Source organism: Neophocaena asiaeorientalis, unplaced genomic scaffold, assembly GCF_003031525.2.
Source record: "Neophocaena asiaeorientalis asiaeorientalis breed wild unplaced genomic scaffold, Neophocaena_asiaeorientalis_V1.1 scaffold140, whole genome shotgun sequence".
Lineage (NCBI taxonomy): Eukaryota > Metazoa > Chordata > Mammalia > Artiodactyla > Phocoenidae > Neophocaena > Neophocaena asiaeorientalis.
The window spans coordinates 1,228,792-1,243,754 of record NW_020173729.1 but is presented as its reverse complement, the minus strand read 5'-3'; the positions used below and the strand labels follow the sequence as shown (position 1 = coordinate 1,243,754).

General features: G+C 41.9%; 1 protein-coding gene across 1 annotated transcript in view; it reads left to right on the top strand.

Moving 5' to 3' along the window:
- PPP1R36 (protein phosphatase 1 regulatory subunit 36) overlaps positions 1-7,949 on the top strand; it is a 35,829-nt gene extending 27,880 nt beyond the window's left edge. Inside the window, 4 exon segments of the mRNA XM_024750856.1 lie at positions 6,364-6,406; positions 6,728-6,906; positions 6,989-7,180; positions 7,766-7,949. Of these exon segments, the coding sequence (XP_024606624.1) occupies positions 6,364-6,406; positions 6,728-6,906; positions 6,989-7,180; positions 7,766-7,949 (598 nt within the window).
- Positions 7,950-14,963: the final 7,014 nt, after the last annotated feature.

Genomic DNA, 14,963 nt, shown 5'->3' with positions numbered 1-14,963 from the left:
ACAGAGACTGTATTGGTTTAATAACTTCATTGTTTAGTTGGAATAGGTTCTCTCCAGGCTTCTCCAGGGTCTAAGGGGCAAGCATATGTTCTCTCCACTCTTCTTGGCTATTTATAAGGACATACATTGGTCTATAAAGTTTAAAAACAAAAATGCATGTGAGATTTCTCTCAAATAGGGACGTGATGTTTATTAATGTTTATATCAATGTATTTTCAGTTCAAGCTCATTGTCTTTGGTTTTTGGTTATATTTTGGCATTGTTGGCCATTTCTCTTCTATTGCACCCGTCTTGTCCACAGTGGTAGCTATACTCAGACTGCTTCCCATGTCTACCATCTCTGTGATTCACTTTGTGTGGTTTACCATGATTTGGGAATGCCCTCTTAATACATCTCCAGCAACATTCATTCTTTATTCTACTACATCATTTCTGCTCTTGAGAGTTTTCACTGCTATGTTCAGTTCTTTTATGGAGTTGAAAGGTTTAGTGCTGTCTTCCAGTGCAGCGGCCATGAAAACGTGCCACTCAGATCTGCTACAGTGCAGGGTGTAATTGACCAGCGGCCCCTGCTGCTGCACTCTGAATCCACCACCAGGTTTGTGCTGAGGCCACTCTTCCCATGGACTGTCTCCAGCCAATGTCTGAGGGCAGCGGGGACACGAAAGCAGGCTCATTCCTGCCAGACATGGGACTCCTCGGGTGGGTGACTGGCTTGAGGGCTTCCCTTTGGCCTGGTCAGAACTTTCTTGTGAGGTGTAGTAGTAGAAGGAATAGAGAGAGATTTAAAATTGGGGATTGAGAGTTAAGCATCAAAAAACATTCCTGTGGCCCAAATACAGAAGGCCTTTCCGGGTCCCTAGAGCTGTTGGTAGAGATTCAGCTTGCCACAGACTCCCTTATTTAGGGAGAAGTGGTGTTTTCTCTTCTTGACAGAACTTTTAAGAAAGGTATTATAGGGCTTCCCTGGTGGCGCAGTGGTTGAGAGTCTGCCTGCCGATGCAGGGGACACGGGTTCGTGCCCCGGTTTTCAAAAAAAAAAAAAAAAAAAAAAAAAAAGAAAGGTATTATAGTAAAATAATAGCTTTATACATTTTCCTATTTAATCACTTGTAAAAATCACCTTTTCTCAACATTAGTTTCTTCTCTCTTTAAAGCGTCACTTCTAATTAAGAAAACTAGAATTTAAGTTTTGTATCAGTCAGCTCAGGCTACCATAACAAATTGTCACAGATTGGATGGCTTAAATGATAGAAATTGGAAGTCTGAGGCCAGGATGCCAGCATTGTCAGGTTCTGGTGAGGGTCCTCTTCCTGGCTTGCAGATAGCTGCCTTCTTACTGTGTCCCCCATGGTGGAGAGAGAGAACCCTAGTCTCGCTTCCTCTTCTTAAAAGGACAAAAATCCCATTATGGGACCCCACCTTCATGACCTCATCTAAACCCAATTATCTCCCAAAGGCCCTGCCTCTAAGCACCACCACATTGGGGGGTTTAAGGGCTTCAACATATGCATTAGGGTGGTAGGGGGAGACACAACCATTCAGTCCATAACAAGGTTAAAAAAACACCTACTCTAAAAAAACTTTAAAAATTTATTGCCCATATTGTTCAATTTTTAAAAGAACATAGGCATTGCAAACTAATTTGGGGATGATAAACAAACTGTAAATGTATCATAATTAGAGATTTTTAAAAAATAAATTTATTTATTTTTGGCCGTGTTGGGTCTTCATTGCTGAGCGCGGGCTTTCTCTAGTTGTGGCGAGCGGGGGCTACTCTTCGTTGTGGTGCACAGGGCTTCTCATTGCTGTGGCTTCTCGTTGCGGAGCACGGGATCTAGGCACGCGGGCTTCAGTAGTTGCAGCACGCAGGCTCAGTAGTTGTGGCTCATGGACTCTAGAGCTCAGGCTCAGTAGTTGTGGTGCACGGGCTTAGTTGCTTCACGGCATGTGGGATCTTCCCGGACCAGGGCTCAAACCCATGTCCCCTGCATTGGTAGGCGGATTCTCAACCACTGTGCCACCAGGGAAGCCCCATAATTAGAGATTTTATCATATCTTTTAGTTTCCTAGATATAGAACCTCCACTTAAGTTGTACTTTTAACAGTACCTTTTTATTACAATATATTTTTTATACAAACTTTTAAAGGAACTCATGTTTGCAAGTGATTGCCTCAGTTTAGTACTAGCTCATTTCCAGGAGATGTTAGTCTTTTTGCCATTGTAGGCAATGTCACCTACTTTCCTCCTGCTTGTTGGATAACAGTTTGGAGAAGAATCAGTTTGGAGCTCACCAGCCACCATTCACATAACAAATTTTATACAGGTCAAATTGCTGAACAAAGGATATTGAGGAAAACAGATTATAGCATGTCCTTACCAGTAAAAGTTGTTAATTGGCGGTAGGTGTTGATTGTGTCCTTGAATGAAATTTACATTGCTCTTTTGGTTGTTTTTATCTAGGAGAAGATAAGGACAATGTTTTTGCCGGTTGTGAGTGATTACCTGATTTTAACATATCATTATTTAACTTCTTCCCAATGTGAACAAGCTGATATTCGCATGAGAACATTTTCATGTGTATTTTCTGATTTTTCTCTCTAATGTATACATACTTAATATTGGACTAGAACACCTTATCCCTGGAGATAAATTAACGATTTCAGTAGAACCAGCACTTTGGGGACTGTTAATTTAGTGCTTTCATGTTTCTTGAGAAGTAGGAGGACATGCCTTTCTATTCTAAATGCATCTGTGAAATCCTGATATTACAAAAGTTTTGGCAAAATTTTGATGAACATGTTCAGTAAAAGCTCTCTGTGTTTTCCATGGTAGATAAGAAAATCTCCTCATGGCACAAGCCATAGAATTATATCTGATCTTTGGTTATGGCCAATTCTGGCTCCAACCTCACCTCTACCTAGGAGGTATACCCTCCTCCTCTGCGGTCAGTGCAGCTGTCACCTGACCGGTGACCAAAGAGGCTGGCTGTGGGGATGAGGATGGGGAGAAAGGCGTTTCTTTGAAGCTCAGGTGTTTAAATCATCTTTAAGCCCTCCCCCTGCCACCTCCAGTCACTTGCACCAAGGCCTCTTTTCCCTCCCCCAAACACATTCCTTTGAAATTTCTCTTCCCTTGTACAGAGCAGGCCTTGACCATCATTTAAACCTGACCTCACCTAAGGCAGCAGGGGACAAGTGGGAGCACAGTTTTTTTCTTTCTCTAGCCCAGAACCCCATGGGTCTGGCCCTAGGCTTTGCACCCCTTCAGGAATGACTAAAAATATAAGCTCTCCTCATTTTAGTTTAGAGTTAAGAGTCTAATATAGCAAGAAGGAATAAGAAAGCACATAACAGGCCACTGAATCTCTGGGTTTACCAACAGTTTGGCTTTCCCCTCTTTCCTTTGGATTCCGCCTTGACGGGTAAATGTACAGCGTCTTTGTTGACCAGCACGGCAGCCAGTTGCCACGTGTGGCTACTGAGCACTTGGAAGTGGCTGGTCCACGTTGAAATGTGCTGTAAGTGTAAAATACACGCTATACAAAAAGTTTAAAAATGAATAAAATATCTCATTAATAGTTTAAAATATTGATTACATATTGAAATGATAATATTGGGGGGGTTGGGGTACAATATATTATTAAAATTAATATCACCTGTTTCTTTTTACTGTGGCTCCTAGAAAGTTTTAAGTTACATTTGTGGCTTGCATTATATTTCTATTGGATTGTGCTGTTATCAACCCTGTTTCAATTTGTAGAGGATTTGGAGGGCCTAAGTTTGTTATTTATAATCAGTACATTTCTAAATTTGTAACCAATTTATAATTATTATGTACTTATTAAAATTATAGAATATATAGTTATTTTATATGTATAAAATTAAAATATAAAAATAATTTTTTAAAAAAGGAAAATGACTCAGGATTCACCAGCAAGAGATGAACTGGAAGATTTAAATGTGCTCATTCCCAAATGTGCTCATTCTCTGTCTCCATCTCCTGAACTCATTTCAGTTTTACATGCAGAGCTAAATCAGAATGGTCAAAAGAAATTAAAAAAAAAAAAGAATGGTCAGAAGAAACCCACGACATTCTGTTCTTAATTTCTGAACTGTGAGCTATATCAGTTTGCTCTGGACTTTAAGAGAGAAAGAAGTCCCAGTTTTGTGACAACTTGAGGGAAAGGAGAGGAGGTTCATGGTACCTTCTCTTCTAATGTTTGAAAAAAGAAAAATGAAAGAAAAGGAGAGAAAGTGTGTGTTTCCTCGTCAATCACTCTGTCATTTCAAAACCTTGCTGAGATGGTGCTGGTTTGGGTTGTGCCAGCATAAATACTGCTCTAAACCTTCTCTCAAGGACACAGGCCAACTCAGTATTCCAAAACCAGAGTTTGGTTGGTTTCCACTTGACAGGTGTGCATGGTCTCTGGTTTCAGCTGGCAGAGGCAGTGGAAGGGCGGGAATCCACAGAAGCACTCTTGTTGGGTAAAGGCTTTAGGTGACACAGAAGGAGGCTTGTCCTAAAAAGTTTCTGCTGGGCTCTGTTGTTTAATGGGTTCATCTCTAAAATATTTTAAAGAAAAAGCTTATTTTCCTAGCATTCTGAGTTACAAGGACAAATGTGGAGACCTGACAGGCCTGATTTTTAGTTCAGACTCTGTCCCTAATTAAATATATGTCTTTGGACTTCAGTCTCAACATCAGTCTCCCCACCTGTAAAGTGGGAATAACCATGCAATCTTATGAGAATTAAATGTGATCATAAATGTAAAGGGCTTAGCATAGTATTTGGCACACAGTCCATATTTAGTAAATGTTCACTGTAATTCCTGTTGCCTTAATTCTTTGTTGAAGACTTGCACGTGAGGAAATGAAGCATCAGCCAGAGGGGAGGGACCCACCCCAGTAAAAGCTGAACCATCAGCCAGAGGGGGGGACCCACCCCAGTAAAAGCTGAACCACCTCTTCAGTGGTTCCTCCAAATGGAGGGCTAGTTTGGGCCCATACAGACCATAAAGTCTCTGTGAAAAAGCTGGAGGTCCTGAGGAGTTTGGGTCAACTTCCCCAGACCATGGGAGTCGGGACAGTTCTGGAGAACCTGATACCAGGGCCAATCCTAGGAGTCAGTTACTCCAAGGAAACCCAAAGCAAAAGCAGAAGCAGACCCAGGATCAACCTTGGTGTGCCCTGGGTCTGGCCTTGGCCCCCAAGACGGATCAAGTGACTGCAGGTGCATAGCCCCGTCATTCAACTCTCAAGTCCTCCCCTGGCCATGCCTGCTTTCCCAAGGCTGGCAATCAGAATTAGAATGGCCTGTGTTCTGAATGGAGAGGGAGGCCAAGTTTATTAAGTGTGCCCGTGCCAGTACCCTTAACACTGAATTTGTGTTGCAAGGACTCTTGGGTGTTTGCCTACCTTTAAGAGACAAGGCTCGGTCTACATACTTCATTCAGAAGGAAGAGCGCACTCTTCTTCCCAGCCAGTTGATTGTATGGCACAGATAGACCTGTGTCTGTTTTGTTTCTGATTCTTTCTGTACCCAATAGCCATAACCATTGTTTAAGATTTTTTTTCTTTTCCTTTATTTTAGACTTAGCCTCTAGTTCTTTACTTCCATACCTACTAACACCTTGTGTTACCTCTTCACCACCTTTCCACTCTCCTCACGTCCCTAACACTTACATTACTAGAAACATTTGGAAGAAGACAGCGAGGGCTGGCTTGTTTATCCTGAATTTATATTGATTAGCTTTTTTATGAACCCCACTTTAGTGGGGTTTTTTTAGTTTTTTTAATAGTTGATTTACAATGTTGTGTTAATTTCTGCTGTATAGCAAATTGATTCAGTTATACATATATATACATTCTTTTTCATGTTCTTCTCCATTATGGTTTATCACAGGATATGTTGATTAACTTTTGACCAAACACTAGAGGTTTTGATCTGGGTAACCTAAGAAGTTGAAGAAAAAGACATTGGCACTCATTATCAATGCCCTTTTTTTTTTTTTCCCCCGGTACGTGGGCCTCTCACTGTTGTGGCCTCTCCCGTTGCAGAGCACAGGCTCTGGACGCGCAGGCTCAGTGGCCATGGCTCATGGGCCCAGCCGCTCCGCGGCATGTGGGATCTTCCCAGACCGGGGCACGAACCCGTGTCCCCTGCATCGGCAGGCGGACTCTCAACCACTGCGCCACCAGGGAAGCCCTATCAGTGCCTTTTGATAGCATTTATGTGACTAAATAGGTATGGGACCACAGGTAATGATCTGCAAAAGGCCTTTTGAAGATAAGGGGTTGCCTAGATCACTGAAATACTGAACTTCCCTTTCCAACCTATAGTTGTGATTTGTTATATTTCAGGGGGAAAATATCATATACACAAAAAGACTGGAAATTCTTTGAGGTGAGTCACTTACGTTTAGGGGCTCTGCTCTTTGATATGAAACATGAAGTATAGCAACAAGCGATAGACATTTGTCAGGCACCTGTTTTTCATGAATATCCTTTCTACAAAGGATACTAATAAGCTGTGTGCCACTCCTTAAATCTTTGGTCTGATTTTCCTTCTGCAAAGGTGAGTACATGTATAATTTTCCGCAGCCCTTCAGGCATGTGGAGAAAGCAGGGCACCTGGGTTTGTGTCCACTTAGTAGTGTTCTAGAGACAGGTGGGAGCTTTTCATGTCGTAACTGTGGGTTCCGATTCTCGTCTGTTTCTGTCGTAGTCCTTTTATACTTTCTGTACGTATGTAGCCTGGATTGTCTTCCGACGTCAACACTTCACAGAGATTGAGGAAGAAATAGGGAGGCTCTTTCGTACCGACATGTTCAACATTCCTCGAAGGAAGCGCGAGGATGAAGAGTCAGGAGGGGAAAAGAAACGCATGACTTTTGTACAATTCAGGTATGACCTTTTGACTCTCCTAAGCTCAAGGACATTTCTAGAAAACAAGATGATGTGACCTAAATGTCACCCCCACCCCCAGGAGAATGATGGCAAAGCGCCCAGCGATGAAAAAAGCCATTAACATGCGCTCTCCAGTCATGTCTACCCTGCTGCCCTCTCTCAGAGAAAAAGCTCAGAATATCTCTGAGAAAAAGTACCGTCAAGTAGGCATGAAATTCCCAGTCCGGATGCAAGAGCACAAGGAAAATCTGGACTCTGTGCACATGCCAACGTAAGTGGCCCAAGGAGAGAGGAAGGAGAGAAGGCTGAGTGTTGCTTCCTAGGTGGGATCCAGGAGGGGCAAGGGCTCAGACATGGTGCCTCTGCCAGAAAGCTGAACAAAGCTGGAAGCATCATCTTCCTACCATCCCCTGCTCCTTTCAACATGTTTTCTTTCCAGATCAGCTCTTGGTATACCCATCTAGACTAGAAAAAACTACAAAGTTATGCTAGACTTCAAATAGTTCTAATTTGGTGAAGTGAGTAGCAGACTTTATAAGACTGAGGTTTTCAATATTAGAAGAGTCATCTTTGGAAAGTAAGGGAAGGACCAGTACAAAATCTTGCTATGGGTCGAGTTTTTGAACCCATATTTAAGAAATAGATGTGTGTGTGTGTGTGTGTGTGTGTGTGTGTGTGTATCAGTCTTAGCTTTATACACATGCACAAGTCAACCATATACTGGGTTGGCCAAAAACTTTGTTTGGGTTTTTCCATAAGATGTTACAGAAAAACCCAGACAAACTTTTTGGCCAACCCAATACCTTAGTCTTTGGCCTCAGCAAATATTCAGCTACACCAATAATTCTTTCCACAGAGTTGGCATCCTGGGGGAGCCGCGATGTCAGTTCAACCCCCATACCCTTATCCCCCTCGATACAGAGGAAAGCATGAAGTCTGGGAGACAGTCTTCCATGATAGAAAGAAATAACATGAGGATTCAGGATACACTGGACTTAGTCATGAGAACGCTGTCCTCTCAAACAACATTCCCTAAATAATCTGTACATTCCATTTCTGTAATTAATTCCTGTATTTGAAGTAAACTACTTTGACTTAATCACTTTATACAGGACTAGTGTTTATTATTAAACTTTAAAATTTGTTCAAATTATTTTGTTAAAAGTTCAACAATAGACTAAAGAATTCTAGAAAGCTTTTGAAAAGCTCCTTTTCCTATATTTAATAGTTTGCTTTGTTATTTATTTACTTCCTTGGCTTTTATATGACCATTTAGAGTAATGTATTAGGACATTTAGTCAGTGTTCTAGTGGACTAGTGAAGAAACATTCTGTTTATTCATTTCTAAGTTCCTTTTTGTTTCATGAGAAAGTGTTATTGGTACATTTGAAAACAAAATTTCATAAAAAGGCAAATTAAATATTTTTAACATTAAATCTCTTTCTGGGGCTTCCCTGGTGGCACAGTGGTTGAGAGTCTGCCTGCCGATGCAGGGGACACGGGTTAGTGCCCCGGTCCGGGAGGATCCCACATGTCACGGGGTGGCTGGGCCCGTGAGCCATGGCCACTGAGACTGCGTGTCCAGAGCCTGGGCTCCGCAACGGGAGAGGCCACAACAGTGAGAGGCCCGCGTATCGAAAAAAAAACAAAAAAACAAAAAAACCCACAACTCTTCCTATGGCTATATTATTATTGGCATTGGGATATAATGTACATCTGACTCATTTAAAAGCCTTTTAGCATATATGTTTCATTCATTGTTTTCATTTATTCATTTAACAACACATATGTTTCAAGCCCCTGCTCCATTCAAAGCCTTGTGCTGGAAAATGTAAGGAAAAAAGGTCATCAAGACAGAGACCATATCCTCTGGTCTGAGTTGTAGGGAGGATCAGTAAAACACATGCCTGCTAATGATACAACCATTGAATGTGTTAGAGGCCATTAAAGAGGTAAATCCAAGTGCCCTTTGAGACAGATCAGTAGAGCCCTCACTTCTGGGGGAATCGGGAGCATTGAGATTTGAATCTGGTGTTGCAGGGACTGGGTGGCACTAAAGGGGGACCGCCAGGCAGAGGAAGACCATGTCCAAAGGCACAGAGATGAAAAGGTGTGCCCTGTGACTGAGGAAGGCAAGAGCCGTGGGTGTGCGAGGGGGAAGGTGTGTGAGGGGGAGCAGAAGAAAAGCGGGCTGCAAAGGTCAGCCGAGCCTCCACATGCCCCACCAGGGAGTGAGTTGGATATTACTTGGTAGGCAGTGGAGCTTAGGGCCCGCTGATGAAACCCTTTCATTGGCTGCTGATTATATAGTATCATCATTTTAAAAGTCCTATAGGAGTCCTAAAATAACTGGTCTGAATTTACCTTTCTGTGGCCACAGGTTTATCCCCAAACTTCAAAAATCCTCCTTTCTGCATTTAGCTAAAAATTCATTTAACGGAAAAAACTGGATGCTTTTTTCCAGATTTAATATCAAGAGCAGAGGAACAGCAGCTCCAGCCTGTCAATCATGTGGGACAGCTTCTGTTCAACAGGCACTCTGTCTTCACTCTCGTCCTTTATGTCCCAGGTCAATTCCTGTTATTCCTGTTAAAACTGCAAAGTTTTTAAAAATCAAAATCCTGAGGGGGGGAAAAAAGAAAAAGAAAAGGAAAAACAAAAGAGGGGGAGAGGAAAACAAAGGGGGGGGGAAGAAAAAAAAATCCTGGACTATGAACGAACCCTTCTTGGACTTTTTATTTACATAGAGCATTTGGTTACACAGTCATAACAAATTTTTATCTAGAACATGTTGACATGGTTTGATTTTTGGGGGGTTTTTTTTTGATATTTAAAAAAATAAACCCTGGAAATTGTGGGACTTTTATAACTGTCTTTAATAGGGCACCGGGCTCTTTTTTCCTGCCTCCTTTCTGACTTATGAGGCTTCAGTATACTTCATTTATTAATTCCTTCAACTGTTGATTCATTTTTTCGTTCTACAATTGCTATATCTCCACTCTGTGTTAGGCACCCTGTTTGGTCCTGGGAGTTCAGTATGGAAAAAATATAGCCAGCTCTGACTTGGAACTGACAGTCTTGGGGAAGACAGATAGGAAATGAATACACAGATAATGAACTAATTGCAATGATGATGAATATTGCAAAAGAGAGGCCTCATCTGCTTCCAGTATGACTCAGGTGGTTATTGGCAGGGCTGAGTTCCTCACAGGCTGTTGGACTGAGGCCTCGGCTCCTCGTAAGCTATTGGCCCAAGGCCTTTCTTAGTTCGTTGCCACACGAGTCTCTCCAAAAGGAGCTTGCAACATGTCAGCTGGCTTCATTAGCGTGAACAAGTGAGAGAGGAGGAGAGAATGTGCAGGCAAGACAGAAGTTAGTCACTTACAACCTAATGTTGGAAGTGATATTCCATCACTTTTGCTCTACTTTATTCACTAGCAGCAAGTCACAAGGTCTAGCCCACTCACAAGGGAAGGGGACCACCAAGGCCATGGACACCAGGAGGTAAGGATCACTGCGGGTCATCTGAAAAGTCAGCCCGCCACACTGGCAGAAGAAACATACGAAAGTCTTGAGGCTGGAAGCAAAGCTCCTTCAAGTTGCTGAGATAAGGCTTTTGAGGCTGTAGAGAGGAAGGGTAGAAGGATGAGATGTGGCTGGGGAATAAGCAAGAGCCCTATCATGGAGGGTTCTATAAGTCTATTATGGATACGCTTAAGATCAATGTGGGTTGTTCCAGTGTGATTGTGCAGTTTTTGTCTTGCACAAAGGCACCAGCAAAGGAAGTGGATGGGGAATGAGATCCAAATGCATATCTTCACCTCATTCTGGAACTTTCCAGGTGGAGTCCCTTTTTGTAATTCACAAAGCAGCAGTCTTGAATGGGTACCCTTTAATGGTTTTTAAGCAGGCGCATTGTTAAAGCTTACCAAGAGGGTTTTTTTTAATTCAAAATATTCAAGTAAGAGAACAAAAAGACAAGCTACAGGCTGGGGGAAAATATTTGCAAGGCATGTATCCGATAGAGGACTTGTATGCAAAATATACGAAGAACTCTTAAAAACAACAAGAAAACAAACACTCCAGTCAAAAAATGGGCAAAAGGTATGAACAGACACCTCATCAAAAAAATATATATACTCAGGACAAACAAGCATATGAAGAGATGCTCTATGTTATTTATCATTAGGGAATGGAAGTTAAAAAAGCAATGAGATACCACTACACACTTATTAGAATGGCTAAACTGACAATACCAAATGCTGATGAGGATTCAGAACAACAGGAACTCTTATTCATTGCAGAGTCAAAATGATGCAGCCACTTTAGAAGACAGTTTGAAGTTTCTTACTTTAATTTTCTTACAGTTAATATGAAAATGTAATAGATAGCCAACACAGTCTTGGAGAGAAAAACAGTTGGAGGGCTAACACATTCTGATTTCAAACTTACTACAGAGCTACAGAAATCAAGGCTGTTTAGTACTGGTATAAGAATAGACATTTATATCAATGGAATAGAATTGAGTCCAGAAATAAACCCATACATTTATGGCCAACTGATTTTCGACAAGTGTGCCAGGACAATTCAATGGGGAAAGAATAGTCTTCTCAACGAACAGTGCTGGGACAACTGGATATTCCCATGTAAAAGAATGAAGTTGGATTCCTACCTTACACTGTATATAAGCTTTAACTGAAATGGGCCATAAACCTAAATGCAAGGACTAAAACTAGAAAACTCTAAAATAGGTGTTAACCTTCATGATCTTGGGTTAGGCAATGGTTTCTTAAATATGAATGACGCCAAAAACATAAGCAACCAAAGAAAAAATGGATAGATTGGACTTCATCAAAATTAGTAACTTTTGTGCTTCAAAGAAAACTATCAAGAAAATGGGGTGATGATTGTATAGCAACTCTGTGAATATACTAAAACAAATGGAATTGTACATTTTAATGATTAATTTATGGCATGTGAATTACATATCAATAAAGCTGTTATAAAGAAAAAAGTGAAAACAGTTCACAGAATGGGAGGAAATATTTGCAAATCCTATATGTAATAAAGGTCTTGTATTCAGAATACATAACGAATTCTTACAGTTTGACAATAAAAACTAAATAATCCAATTTAAGAATTGGCAAAAGCTTTGAATAGACATTACTCCAAAGAAGATATACAAACGGCTAATAAGCACATGAAAAACACTCAACTTTATTAGTCATTAGGGAAATGCAAATCAAACCCACAGTGAAATCCCACTTCACACCCACTAGGATGGCTATGAGCAAAAAGTTAAAGAGCAAGTGTTGATGAGAATGTGGAGAAATCAGAACCTTCACAACATTCCTGATGAAAATGTAAAATGATGCAGCCACTTTAGAAAACTGCTTATCCGTTCTTCAAAAAGTTAAGCATATACCATATGACTTAGCAATTCCATTCTTAGATATATACCCAAGAGAATTGAAAACATATGTTTACACAAAAACTTGTACACAAATGTTCAAAGAAGCATCATTCATAATAGCCAAAAAAGTGGAACAAACCAAATGACCAACAATTGATGAATGAATGAACAAAAATGTGGTATATCCATGCAATGGAATATTACACAACCATAAAAAAGGAATGATGTACTAATTCATGGCACAGGGTGAATGAAGCCTGAAAACATCATGCTAAGTGAAAGAAGCCAGACACAAAAGGCAACCTATTCTATGATTACAATGATATGAAATGTCCAGAACAGGGAAATCCATAAAGACAAGGTAGATTAGTGGTTGCCAGACACTAAGGGGAGGAGGGAATGGGAAGAGACTGCTAACAAGATTTCTTTTGGGGGTGATGAAAATGTCCTGGAATTAGATAGTGCTAATGGTTACACAACTTTGTCAATAGACTATCACTGAATTGTACACTTTAAGAGAGTGAATTTTATGGTATGTGAATTATATCTCAATTAAAAACAAAACAAAACAAGGAAAGTCTGAGAAATTGCCACATGATGTCTAAATCTAATCTAGTATCCTGGATAGGATCCTGAAACAAACAAAAAAAAAGGATATTATGTAGAAACTAAGGAAATCTTAATAAAGCATGGATTATAGTTAATAATAATGTATCAATATGGGTTCCTTAATGTACCATACTAATATAAGATGTTAATAATCAGAAACTGGATGTGAGGATACAGGAATTCTCTATCATATCTTTGCAATTTTTCTTTAAAACTGTTCTAAAGTAAAAAGTTGATTTAAAAAAATATTCAGCAAATACTTATGTCATACCTGATATGTGGGCATAGAGCTGGACCACATATGGTCTTTGTTCAGGTTGCCCTCTGCGCAGAAGCGGAAGAATAAGATAAACACGTGCTCAAAAAGGAGGCTAGAAGTCAGAAATCAAGAAACACTATGCAGTAGGGCTTAAAGGAGAGGGCCTCTCAGGTCAAGGGATTGGGAGATGGGCATAGAGATGGCTCTGGAAGATGTGAGGGGTCTGGATAGGCAGAGATGGGGTGGGGGTATCTGGGGATGCTTCCTGGGGTTCTCACAGGGTTCAGACCTGAAAATCGGGTGGTGATGGGGCCTTGTGCAGTTGAGTGGGGCTGTGGGGTTTGCTAGGGGAGCAATGAGGACTTCTTCATGTGGGAAAGATGGTATCTTATTTCTTAACCTTTTCCAGGGGCTGCAAAACCCTTTCTATTCCGCCTTTGTTCAGGCTGCAGGGTCCTATAACATTTGAATCATCATCCTCTTCTAGGATTCAGCTTGTCCAACCATCTCAGCGTTTACATCTTTACCTCTGTTTTTTTTTTTTTTTTTTTGCGGTACGCGGGCCTCTCACCGTTGTGGCCTCTCCCGTTGCGGAGCACAGGCTCCGGACGCACAGGCTCAGCAGCCATGGCCCACGGGCGCAGCCGCTCCGCGGCACGTGGGATCCTCCCAGACCGGGGCACGAACCCGCGTCCCCTGCATCGGCAGGCGGACTCCCAACCACTGCGCCACCAGGGAAGCCCTTTACCTCTGTTTTGCGCTTCAGTTCCATCATAGATACAAATCACCCTACTTAGAACTTGGCATATGGCATTTTGATCTCTAGCTAACTTTTTTTTTGGCTGCACTGCGTGGCTTGTGGGATCTCAGTTCTCTGACCAAGGACTGAAGCTGGGCCACGGCAGTGAAAGTCTGGAATCCTAACCACAAGGCCACCAGGGAACTCTAGCTAATTTTCATACCAAGAAAGAAAAATAAATGTGCCTCCTCCAAGCCCATTGCCACTGAGCTCTCCTCCCTCTGAACAAGTTTCAGTTTGCAGAAAGCAAGCAGTTTCAGGGGACTGAGAGCACAGGGTGAACTGTGCCCTTGTTTTTGCAGGACGTCTCCAGAGCAGTCTGTGTCTGACAGTGGGTTCATAAATTTGTTCTCTGCCTCTGAGTTTCTCTCTGTGAGGTGGTGCCCAAGGTGATCTAGGCAAGCCATGCTAAGGGGCTTGGTGTCCTACACCACTTGCTTTACACCTTGGCCTCCCTTGTCCTCCTTATGCAGAATGATTTGTTCTCATTTCCTTTACTTCTCCTGTGTCTAACCCAGAGGCCTAAGCAGAGCAAAAGGGGATGCACTGGGGCCAAAGAGCTCAGATCACACTGAAACCTGGCACAAAAATAGCCACCCACACCTAGGACATTTGCGGGGGACACTTGTCCCCCATCAACTGGCCAGTGTCAGAACATTGGAGCTATTTAGAATCAAAGTCTTAAGTGTATTGATGGTTGCCCCATATCAACCTGTATTTATCCTGGAAATAATTTTTTTTTTTTGCAGTACGCGGGCCTCTCACTGTTGTGGCCTCTCCCGTTGCGGAGCACAGGCTCCGGATGCGCAGGCTCAGCGGCCATGGCTCACGGGCCAAGCCGCTCCGCGGCATGTGGGATCTTCCCGGACCGGGGCACGAACCCGTGTCCCCTGCATCGGCAGGCGGACTCTCAACCACTGCACCACCAGGGAAGCCCTGGAAATAATTTTTAATGATATCATCTGCCTAATTTA